This window comes from Capra hircus, chromosome 4 (assembly GCF_001704415.2).
Source record: "Capra hircus breed San Clemente chromosome 4, ASM170441v1, whole genome shotgun sequence".
NCBI lineage: Eukaryota > Metazoa > Chordata > Mammalia > Artiodactyla > Bovidae > Capra > Capra hircus.
This window is the reverse complement of record NC_030811.1, coordinates 75,447,059-75,459,075: the sequence shown is the minus strand read 5'-3', so window position 1 is coordinate 75,459,075 and position 12,017 is coordinate 75,447,059. Positions and strand designations below refer to the sequence as shown.

At 37.2% G+C, this 12,017-nt stretch overlaps 1 protein-coding gene across 3 annotated transcripts in view; it reads right to left on the bottom strand.

Annotated features, from left to right (window-relative positions):
• The window catches only part of RELN (reelin), a 544,299-nt gene that overhangs the window by 186,803 nt on the left and 345,479 nt on the right, over positions 1 to 12,017 (bottom strand). For all 3 annotated transcript variants that reach the window (XM_005679214.3, XM_013963255.2, XM_018047261.1), the window contains exons 13-17: positions 6,755 to 6,867; positions 5,192 to 5,400; positions 4,301 to 4,429; positions 3,251 to 3,360; positions 307 to 373 (exon numbers count right to left, since the gene is read on the bottom strand). In XM_005679214.3, the coding sequence (XP_005679271.3) occupies positions 307 to 373; positions 3,251 to 3,360; positions 4,301 to 4,429; positions 5,192 to 5,400; positions 6,755 to 6,867 (628 nt within the window). The remainder of the gene's footprint in view (positions 1 to 306; positions 374 to 3,250; positions 3,361 to 4,300; positions 4,430 to 5,191; positions 5,401 to 6,754; positions 6,868 to 12,017) is intronic.

Here is a 12,017-nt window from a genome sequence, read left to right as displayed (position 1 = left end):
ACAAGGCAGCCATCAAGATATGAAGAATTCAAATTTGTTCACAAATTTACATGAAGTATGCTACATTTGTTCACAATTTAGCCTAATAGAAAAATTATTTATTAAGCAACTTCCGCTTACAAAATACATTCAATAATCTATTATGCTGAAATTCCATTTGGAGCATGCTACTTTTGGTCTTGAAAAACCTCAAAAGCATAAAAAGGAAACTAATTAATTATAAAACAAATTAATATCACCTGTGGTTTCAGTATATAAAGCACATATCAAAAAAGAGAAGTATAAATATTACTTAAAAATGCTTACTTGCAACCATGTCGAGTGCACTGTCCTCTGCCAGAACAGAATTTGAGACATGATGGACCAATGTAAACTGCAGGGCAAAAGAGAGCATGTGAAAGATGGCAAAAATCACAGGAAAGGCCAAGACCACCACCAGCATGTGAAACAATTTTGTGAAGCAATAGCCATGAAATCTCTTTCTTGCACAGGAATCCAGTTGACATACAGAGTGCTGTGTGACAAGGTAAGTGTGTGGCTACAAATCCGCCAGAATGGTTTTAACTTAAATAATCCTTTAAAGATTTTAATCTGTCATAGCAAAGAAAGTAGGAACATAATACTTTGGGTTCTTAATGCAGTCTCTTCATCTAAAATGGGTTCAGGCAGCATATTAGTGCTTCTGTCTTGAACTTTCTACCAAGTTTATATTCTTTGGGTGGAAATTAAGAATATATCACAAAGTAGACAGATTATAATTTAATTAAAAAACTATCATTTCATTTTCATCTGAGGAAAATCTATATCACTGCACTTCTAAATATTAATCTATCCTTCCTCAAGTGGAGACTTAAAATCTGTGGTTGAGCATAAAGTCTTCTCTATACTTGTAGAGCTTTTAAAAAATGGTAGGTTTGACTGATAATATTACAAACCTAAATTCTAAACGTGGGAATGCTGAGAAAAGGGGCCCTGATTGTTGAATGCTAGGTTTGAGATACTCAGACTCAAATACATTTAAAGATATTAAGCCTTTTGATAATCACTACAATCAGTAACACACTAAATAGTGTAAAACTGGAACAAAACCAATGTGGAATCAGAGATCCAGTGGTTATTGAGCTCTCCTGTATTCAATTTCAGGCATAAGCAAAGTTACTATTCATTATCATTTTCTTCTCTAAGAATTTTGTTGTCATCTTTCCCTGCTAATTATGAAATCATTAGGACTCACAGTAGAATAAATTTAAAGGCTCTGTTTTTCTAAGAGTGTGGAAAAGATAAATCCATTTTCTTCACTATTTTCACTAATGTAATCAAGCTAAACGAACTAAAAAGTGGTGACAAACATACTTTGCTCTAGGACCTTTCATTTTACTAAGAATTTTCAATATTGATCTGTTTTTTTCTATTTGTTTTCTTTGATGTAATTATGAAATTCCATAGTGAAATGGGAGAGATTTGGGGAGTATTCTTTGGCAAGTAGACACAAATTTCCCTTGAGAAGATGTATGTGTATTCCTCTTGCCTTTTGAAGAAACCAGAAACCAGGTTCTGCTTCTGCAAAAGCCTCATATAAAATAATATCAGAACTTAAGGGATTGTGTGGCTAGTTCTGCATTTGACAGACACTGCTAAACATGCCTATTCCATGTATTTTAATCTTTTCTCATTCTACTCAAAGCATGATGTTGGGAATTCACGACCTGTAGCAAACACTTTCTGACTTAAACTCATACTGTACGTCTTAAGGAAATTTAAATATTCTTTTCATAGGCTTATATGTTCTTCATTTTGCACTTTACTTTTTTGATAATCTAAAGTAATCTAAGCTCATTCTAAGACCACTGAAAAGTATGACAGCAGGAAAATGTCATCCACAGCCCACAATCCAGAGGCATATACTCATTCCCTAGAGCTAATCAACAGGTAATTTAAGTTCTATGGAAAACAGTCTACCAGTGGAGAAATTTCATTTTAACAAATTCATCTCCAGATGTTTTTGCAAATACAGTGTGTTTGTCTCTATATGTTTGTACCCATGTGGCTCATATGGTCTTTGAAATCTGAGTCTTTTATTGGTCTTCGTTTAATATAGATTGTTTAAAAAATTCACCGAGATGATTAGACTGCATTACTGGCTCAATGGACATAAATCTAAGCAAACTTCAGGAGACAGTGAAGGGCAGGGAAACCTGGTGTGCTACAATTCATGAGGCCACAAAGAGTCAGATACAACTCAGTGACTAAACAACAACAAATAGCAAATCATTTTGCCTGAAGTCATTTCTGAGTTTCAAGAATTGAAACTTCTTGAATTAATTGTGCATTAATTTTTAAATTATTCAGAAAAACAAAAATGTTAAGAGATGGAAATTTAGCATTTTACAATAGTAAAGGGTTTTCCCACTTTATAAAGTTAACATAAGTCAGTGGTTATCCTAAACTAACTTAAGTATTGATATTTTGTCATTTCTTTCCTCCCTTTTACTTCCTTGTAGTATAACCCATTCAGTCAAATTTATATATTTTTTAAAAATAGGAAATCTCTGAATCTGCCTGAAGTGAGAACTGTTAAGTGAGTTGGCTATTAATTAAAAAAAAAAAACAGGAAATTTACAGTCATGGACTCCAACAGATTAAATATCTTCTCTTGTGAGTACTCAACATGAGTGATACTGGCTTTACTGTTATGCAACAATTTATCAACAATTCATTTAAAAATTAAAGACAACAGTCTTTTATGTATTTCTAAAATTTCCCTTTATGCTATTTTCTGAAAAGGAGGTAAAAGTTTCACACAGAAGTTTCATTTTAGAGATGATGTTTCCTGATGTGTGGTGTCTACATCTAAAAAAGAATCATTCCAGACGTCACGGTAGTTACTAAGAGAAGAATGAGTCATTTTAATACATGCAGTATGGTATTTATGTTAATTTTGTATAAAACATTCAAGAGAAATGTTAGGCTATCCCCTGTCATCACCTGCGAATCTGAGTTTCAGAGCTTTATGCATTTTAAAAGAATGTATGTTGAAGCGTACTAGCATCTAATATTGCTGACTCCACTATCTTTATTTTTCTGATTGTGCATCTCTGGGCTTCTAACGGAATGCAAAGGAGAAAGGGAAGAAAGGGCGTTTAATGAATTGCAAGACCATGACTTGGAAATGTGATTAAGTATGTGCAGATGAACAAAAGCACAGAAGAGTCTACTTCAATGCATGTGATTATGACAGGCAAAAACTAACCATTATCAATTGCCCACATATTTCCAAGGATTGGTCCCGTTTGTCTCCAGCGAATTCTGGTGTCCCGGGTTAGTGCTGCATTAGGAAGGGGAATTGTTATTCGGTTCCACCTGCAAGAAAATTAGCACAAAACAGCTTCATATCCAGTTTACACCTTTTGAATCTATTTTACATGCTTTTGATGTTCTAGTCTCTCTATACTCGAGATGGCTGGTAATAAACTCTTTAAATTCACCTGTGCAGTCTGTTTATAACTTTAAAACAAATATAAAACTTCTAGAAACATCCATAGCAAATTAAGAGTATCTTATAGCCATTGATTTTTTTCAGACTTTTTAAAAGAAAATTTTACATCAATACTCAGACCTTAGATATTATTCTATGATAATCTGTGATGAGCTAGGGTCCTGATTAGCAAAGATTACTTCTTATTTTTTGCTATTCTCTAGTTCTATGTGTATTTAAACATAGGCTAGGAAGGAAAATAATTTTTAACTTAATCTTGCATTCTTGGAAACATTTTTACTATTTATCTAGTGATTATTCTGTAAAGTGGCAAGTATTTTATATAGACATCTTTAATTCTCTTAACGATCCTCAAAGGGCTATATCATTGTCCTTAATTTACATGGAAAGAGTTGAAAAGTTTGAGAGAGTAAATATCATTATACAAGTAGATGGCAGAATCACGATTTGAGCCCAGGTTCAATTCCAAAGCTTAACTTTCTTCCACTTGTCTATGCTCCATCTTTTCATTAGTAACTATCTGGTAGTAAGTCTTTTTGGCAATAACCAGAGGTCACTATATAGAGTTTAAATTTATGCAATCCAAAATACAAAAGCTTAATACCTGAAGAATGAATGACTCTCTACAAATTGGGATCATGCATCAGATTTACAAAAATTACTTTTTAAAAAAATGAGATCACTCCTAAAAGGAGAAGGCAGCTTCCTTACCTAGTATGCCAAAAACACTAATCTCAGGCTTACTTACTGATTTTGAGTCTGCAACATGGATTCAAATCTCTTGCTATGTTAGAGTTCACTTACCCACTATAGTTTTCAGAGGAATAGATCGTGCTGTGAGGGAGGTGGGGTCCGGCACAGATCTCAGGCAAACATTCAGTGTGGAGTAGCGACCAGGAACGCCCATGGTTGGTAGAAAACTCTAAGCTGATACTGATCACACCAGAAAAGCATAACAAAACAGGGCAAAGATAACAAATGAAAGTAAATGACTCATCTCTGGAGAAGTATATTAAACATCTGTAGAACTAGTGTAAAAAAATTTAAGATGCTGTTTCCAAAATGACTGTTTTCCCCTCCACTGAAGTCTGGCCAGCCTTCAAAGTGCAAGCAGTTAAATTACCGCTAATAGAAATAAACAATGTTTTAAAGACAGCAAATGGTAACTTGAGATTGTGCTCCTCATTTTGATAGATGGCAAGGCGATTACCATGTCTCACACTGCTACTTCATCCTGGGAACGTGAGACTGACAAAATCCTTAGGAAGGACAAGAGCAGCACTTCAGCAAGTAAAACTGAGAATTCATAGCTCTTGAAGTGCTAGTTGATTTCTGTGTCTATTATTAGGGGGCCACTAAACCACGTGGGGTCAAACATTTTTTCAGTTATTTGTTTTTTCTTCTTGCTCAGCAATCTGTCGGAATGGGCGGCTACCAGAGCTAATCCAAACACTTTGACACCTAAGATCAACTTCTTAGAATAAAGTTCTACGTAAAATCTATCTAATCATACTCTCTGTATTATTTAAAGAAATTTTCTTTTTCCCTTGGGGGGAAGTTTGTATTTTATTAATAGATACTTTATTAAAAATTAAAAATTAAGGTGACAACTTACTAAGAAGTTGCTCTGATTGAATAGCCAAGTTCACATGTTCATTGTTAATTTGTCCACATACACAGAATGTGGCTTCCTACCTGTTTCCAGGCTGCTGTGTTCCACATCCCAGGTTAATAGAAAACTGTATCATGTGAGACATTGTAGAAGGGAGAACAGGTAAGACATGGAAAAAATCTACGGCCCAGACATTCCTATTACGTCCTTGATGGTTCTTTTGCCTAAGACAAAATTTGGTAGCAGGAGTCTGAAGATCAGGATTGATGACTACAGAAACCAAAGATGGAACCTTCAAAACAAAGGAAACCAAAATCACTCATAATCTTCCTTGTGGGACTCAGTGTGAATTCTCCAAGATTCAACTTACAATTACTATGCATACAACTGCCATTTATTAAGCACCAAGCAATATTCTGCTTATTCCATTTGTTATTTCACATCAAAGATGTTGTCCTTAGGAGACACTCATTTTAATCGCTCAGAATTCCTCCTTTGCAGACACCTGAAACTCTGTGTGTGACTGGTCAGACTCTCTCTACCTGAAGATAAATTGGCTTAAGGTCTTTAAAGTTATCAAAGCTAATGTATCCATTTTATCTACCTTTGCACTAGACAAAGGCAACTTGACATTAATCAATTTTCTTTTAAAGTGTATTCAAGTAATATAAATTCTTTGCCAAACCAGGTATTCCGAAAATAGGACTCTAAGCAAAAACACCCATAGCCAATGAGTTAATCCATGATAACTTACATAATTGATTTGGTCTGAGGCATGCAGCTGACCAGTGCAAATATACCCCTACCTAGTTATAGCTGGAAAAATTGTCCATTAATAAAATTCCAAACGATATAACTTGGGTGACCCTAGGATGTGGGGTATGTTGGGTACTTTCTTTGGTTGTTACCTATCTAGCCTGATGTTTACCTTCTGTCTTCCTGACTTAAACTATGAGATGCTAGATGCTGGCTTTGTTCAAGCTTTTTAAAGTACTGGCTCTCTGGCTCAAATTAGCAAAGAGAAAAAAGCAAAGGTAGTAACAATCTATACTTCTACTGGGTCTTCCCAGGTGGCACGAGTGGTAAAGAACCTGCCTGTCAATGCATATGAGACGTGGGTTTGATCTCTGGGTCAGGAAGATCCCCTGGAGGAGGGCATGGCAACCCACTCCAGTATTCTTGCCTGGAGAATCCCCATGGACAGAGGAGCCTGGCAGGCTGCAGTCCATAGGGTCGCATGGAGTCGGACACGACTGAAGCGACTTAGCAAATACTTCTACCATGTCTTTTGCCTAGGAAACTGCAAATGCTGGATTAATACTCACTATGCCTGATAGCAAGTCTGTAAGGCTGCACAGGTAGAGGCACTCTTAAGAGTTTTCTTAGGGACACGAATAATTGTTAGCTCCTTGGGCTCCACCTTATTGTCTCTGATGAGTTGTAATTCAATCTTCCCGATAAAATCTCATCTTTTTGTTTATATCAGGAAAAAAGTGAATGCTAAAATAACGTCCATGTCACTTTTAAAGAAATGTGGCAACTTCCTGGACTATAAGAAGAGGGATTTATCCTCTGCATTTAGCGGTCTTCACAGTTTTGACTTGAACTGGGGTGGGGCCATCTGACACACAGATTGGCATGTGTACCTTGTATGAGGAATAGGAAAGAGTATCCAGTGTAATGTGTTCTTTTCTTCCTTCAGTTTTTGCATACAGGGCAACATCATTTTCATGAGAGGCTCCAGGATCACAAATCCCTCCTGCACACAGAATTTTAAGTGTTAGTACCAATTTGCACCCATGAGCATATCAAATACAGTATTAAATATTAGAATAAAAAAATAATTCTAAAACCCAGATGTCACTTAAGAATGACCCTAAACAAAGTAACCAGATCCAAAGAAATAATTTATGTAGATAGTTCAGATAGGCCATGTTAAAGATCAAAGACTTGACTTTTTTGAAGGCCGAAGTAACTATTTACCAAAGTATTTACTATTATTTGGGAGATTACACAAACAATAGTCTGCAACAGACTGTGACTACAGGTCCATATTTTAACTGCCATTAAATAAATGTGCTCTGCTTTTTAATCAACCGTTACTTTCTTATATTTGAGGTCTTTGTGGTCAAAGTTCAGAAACTATTGATTATGATTTTTAAAAAGTGCGGTGAGTCACTGAATCAAGGATTACTGAGGTAGTGTTACTTAAATGGTTACATGCAGTACCTTTAATATTTTAGTACATATTAAGTATTTGTATTTTAGATACAACTCATTTTACATTTTTACTTTTGGTACCTCATTTGATTGTTTGAAGAGTAGTTTATTCCCTATCACACTACTTCACAGTCATATGAAATGATATAAAGTTAGACTTTGAGAGGTGATTAAGATTATTCTGATGATGCAACTGGATTAATCATGCAAGTACCTGAAACTGAAGATCATTTAACTAGTTGGTGGAAGAACCAGGAGTTGATATTAAGTTTTAAACTCTGACCCTCTATTTCTTTCACTATTGGATTGGGCCAATAACCTTTATTCTTGCGGCTTCTATCAACTGTCTGCTTAACCTGGATTTTAAAGAATTACTTGTTTAACCAGAAACTTCTCCCCACCCACCATTATCCTTCATAACAACACCAAACATAATAGCAGGAGTGGCGACACAGATTTCCTGGCAAACATTCTAGCCCCAAGGCCCCAAGTTTATAATATTAATTTCTAATTTTATTGTTATTATCTTTTGAGAAAAATCTCTTCCAGTTCTTAAATCAATCACTATTAATCTTAATTTTTATCCACAGGAAATTTTTGTCCCTAATACTCTACAGTGACACAAAAAGCAAACTCAAAAACTCCAGAATAAGATTACCCTTTAAGAGTTAACCTAGTAAAGTCAATAAATAATGGATGAGACTCACCATCTGTATAAATAAATAAAGTGTCATTTATTGCAAATGTCTGGTTTAAACTCAACCTGGATAACTGGGATCTGGTCTTGGGTAGTATTACTAAAATGTGATGTTAAATAAGAAAGTTAGAACCTGACCAGTATAAGAAAGAACATGATAACAGAAGTACCTTGGGTGTTGGTATTTGTTAAAACTGGCACATTACATCTGTCAGACATATGTAACTTAAGTGTAAGCAAGTGTGGGGCTTCCCTGGTGGCTCAGACAGCAAAAAATCTGCCTGCAATGTGGGAGCCCTGGGTTCAATCCCTGGGTTGGGAAGATCCCCTGGAGAAGGAAATGACAACCCATTCCAGTATTCTTGCCTGGAAAATCCCAAGGACCAGTATAAGAAAGTACATGATAACACAAGAAACTTGGGATTGGTATTTGTTAAATTTAGCATGTTACATCTGTTAGACATATGCAACTTCCCATATAACAAATATTTACTGAGCTAAGTAATCTGAACTGAGAATAGAGAAGGCAGATACACTGATAATGTAGACCTCATTCTAAAAGATGTATATTATTCAAGGGCAACAACCTGTAAAGAGAAGATCATGATTTTGACATCTGATATTATGTTTTTGTGTATCATTGCACAGTTCAAGGTTATAGTAAATACAGTTAACCAAGCCATTCTACAGGATAGTCTCAGCAGGTAGGGGGAAAGAGCTACATGAAAACTAAATTATCTTTTTAAAAACTGGTTATTGAGCCAATATAAAAGACTTACCAAAAAGAACAAAAAAGGTGAAAGGTCACAGGCATTATGGGTTTAAAGCACCACATCTAGAGACACAGGAACTGAACCATCAGTTCTCTCTAATTTCATTAATTTGTTCCCTGTAAACCCTCTCTGCTCTCTCAAGAACAGTTCGTGAACTGCATCTGCCTTTCAGAGAGAATAAAAACCCACGTGGGAGTTTCATCCAGCCCAGAATGACAGAAGAAGAAAGTCCAAAAGGAGCCAAGACTTTAAAACGATGACAGACTTTATCTGAAAGATCCCTCTGGGGGCAATTTATCAGTTCTGTGAAGTTTCAGTGACAGCAGCTCCTTCAGAAAGATACAGATTCTTCTTCAGCTTCATTCACTTTGATGTATTGTGGAAAGGTATGACTCAAGAGGCGTTTTGTACAGCAATTTAAGTACAGAAGATTTCAATAGAAACTAGATGGACAGTTAAGTTTTAAAATATTTTAAATCCTGTTTTAAGTATTAACAGCTTTTTAAGACTTTTTTTTTTACATTAAGAATGTGATTTTGTTATTTACCGTGTGCAGGATATTGGACCTGAAGGTTCAATTGAGCCCTGACCTCAAAAAGTCTGTAATTTGGCAAGTAACTAACAACATATGTGAAAGAATGATAATTAGCAATCAAGTGTGTTGTGTTGCCATAACTGCAGCCAAAATTCAGAGAAAAGAAATACAAGTGTAGAATAAGAGAGTGGGATATATAGGAGATGCTTGCTGCTGCTGCTGCTACTAAGTCACTTCAGTCGCATCCGACTCTGTGTGACCCCATAGACGACAGCCCACCAGGCTCCCCTGTCCCTGGGATTCTCCAGGCAAGAACACTGGAGTGGGTTGCCATTTCCTTCTCCAATGCATGAAAGTGAAAAGTGAAAGTGAAGTCGCTCAGTCGTGTCTGACTCTTCGCGACCCCATGGACTGCAGCCTACCAGGCTCCTCCATCCATGGGATTTTCCAGGCAAGAGTACTGGTGTGGGGTGCCGTCGCCTTCTCCATAGGAGATGCTTAGTATATATTTATTGAAGAAATAATAAAGAAAATTAAAAAACCCCAAACGAATGATGTATATTAGATTACTTTTGTCATGATCACTGCATTCTGGCTCTAAGAACAGTGCTGGATACTAGTCCTCAATGAATTTGAGGATGTGTGAATAAAGGAAACAGACCGTGAATGTGTGAATAAAGGAAACAGACCGTGAACCAAACTTAAAAAGTAGAGCAAATTTTCCAGGAATGATAGTCATAGCAGATTGATATGAGACAAAGGATGAAACCAGGAAGGACACGTAGGCAGTGTCTGAGAAGAAGGGAATGTGATCTGTTCTAGATTAACAATTGGCTACTGATTTTCCTAAGGCACAATACTTAGTAAGGGGTTACTTATAAACTGTCTATCATATCTTAAATCTCTTCCCATATTCTTTTCTAGTGGTTCAGATGGTAAACAATCCACCCGCAATGTGGACGACCTTGGGGAAGATCCCCTGGGAAAGGGAATGGCAACCCAATGCAGCATTCTTGTTGGGAGAATCCCATGGGCAGAGGAGCCTGGTGAGCTACAGTCTATGAGGTTGCAAAGAGCCAGACATGACTGAGGGACTAACACTCTCACTTTCACCAAAGTCTTTAAGTCTTTTCCTGTAGTATCCAGTCTTATCCTACCTATCCTGCTGTCATCCTGTCCCAGCCTATCCTACCCTATCCTAACCTAAACACATCTTTGCTGGATTCTACCTTCTCAAGATCAGATCCCATTCCATGTGTTTACCAATGAAGTTTTCGAAAGAGCAGATCTCTGTCAGTGAGCCATCTCTATTTCTCTTAACTCTATCTACTTTGGCTTCCCAGGCACCATACCACGAGGAATCACTGGTGGGCTCTCTGCCTGTTTGGGTTGCTATTTGTCTCTGTGGGATTCCTCCACTGCTGATCACCTCCCAGCATCCCACCCCTGAACCACTCTCTCCCCTTGAATCATGACTTCTTTCTGCATTTCCTTATGCTTTTTCTCAGTATACTTTGTCTCTCCTTGTCCTTCTACCTACACCTAGATGAGGGTTCTCCCTACAGAGTTTTCATGTCCTACTCTGTCTCCTGCTTGGGAGAGCACAGTGACTTTAGTGGCTCCAGTTATCACCTGCATGCTGACAACTTTCAAATCTGACTTAGACCCTGAGTAGAATTTCTGGGCTTATATCGCCTTCCAGAACCCTGAACCTCAACATATCTAATAATATAAAACCCTCTACTCCACATTTTCCCTTTACCATAATTATTATTTTTGAAAATAACAATTTTGGGAAATGGCATCATTCTTCCAGTCATCCTACAGAAAAATCTGTGTCCGCTCCAAGACTGCTCTCACCATCCCCAGTCAGCTGAGCATGAACTTCAGTTGACTCTTCTCCAGTTATTTTATATCTGTCCCTCCTTCACATTATTGCCACCATCACTGTAATTTCTTTGTTGCTTGGATCAGTGCAATAGCCTCCATAATTTAGGGCTGCCAGCTAAAATACTTTGCATGACCAATCCCTATACAAAAAGTTACTTGTTGTTTATCTGAAATTCAAATTTAAATAAGTCTCTCAGTCTCATTTCAGTTCAGTCACTCAGTCATGTCCAACTCTTTGCGACCCCATGAACCACAGCACTCCAGGCCTCCCTGTCCATCACCAACACCCAGAGTCCACCCAAACCCATGTCCATTGTGTCAGTGATGCCATCCAACCATGTTATCCTCTGTCATCCCCTTCTCTTCCTGCCCTCAATCTTTCCCACCATCAGGGTCTTTTCCAATGAGTCAGCTCTTCGCATCAGGTGGCCAAAGTATTGGACTTTCAGCTTCAACATCACCAATGAACACCCAGGACTGATCTTTAGGATGGACTGGTTGGATCTCCTTGCTGTTCAAGGGACTCTCAAGAGTCTTCTCCAACACCACATTTAGAAAGCATCCATTCTTTGGTGCTCAGCTTTCTTTATAGTTCAACTCTCACATCCATATATGACCACTGGAAAAACCATAGCCTTGACTAGACGGACTTTTTTGATAAAGTAATGTCTCTGCTTTTCAATATGCTATCTAGGTTGGTCATAACTTTCCTGCCAAGGAGCAAGCGTCCTTTAATTTCATGGCTGCCGTCACCATCTGCAGTGATTTTGGAGCCCAGAAAAATAAAGTCTGAC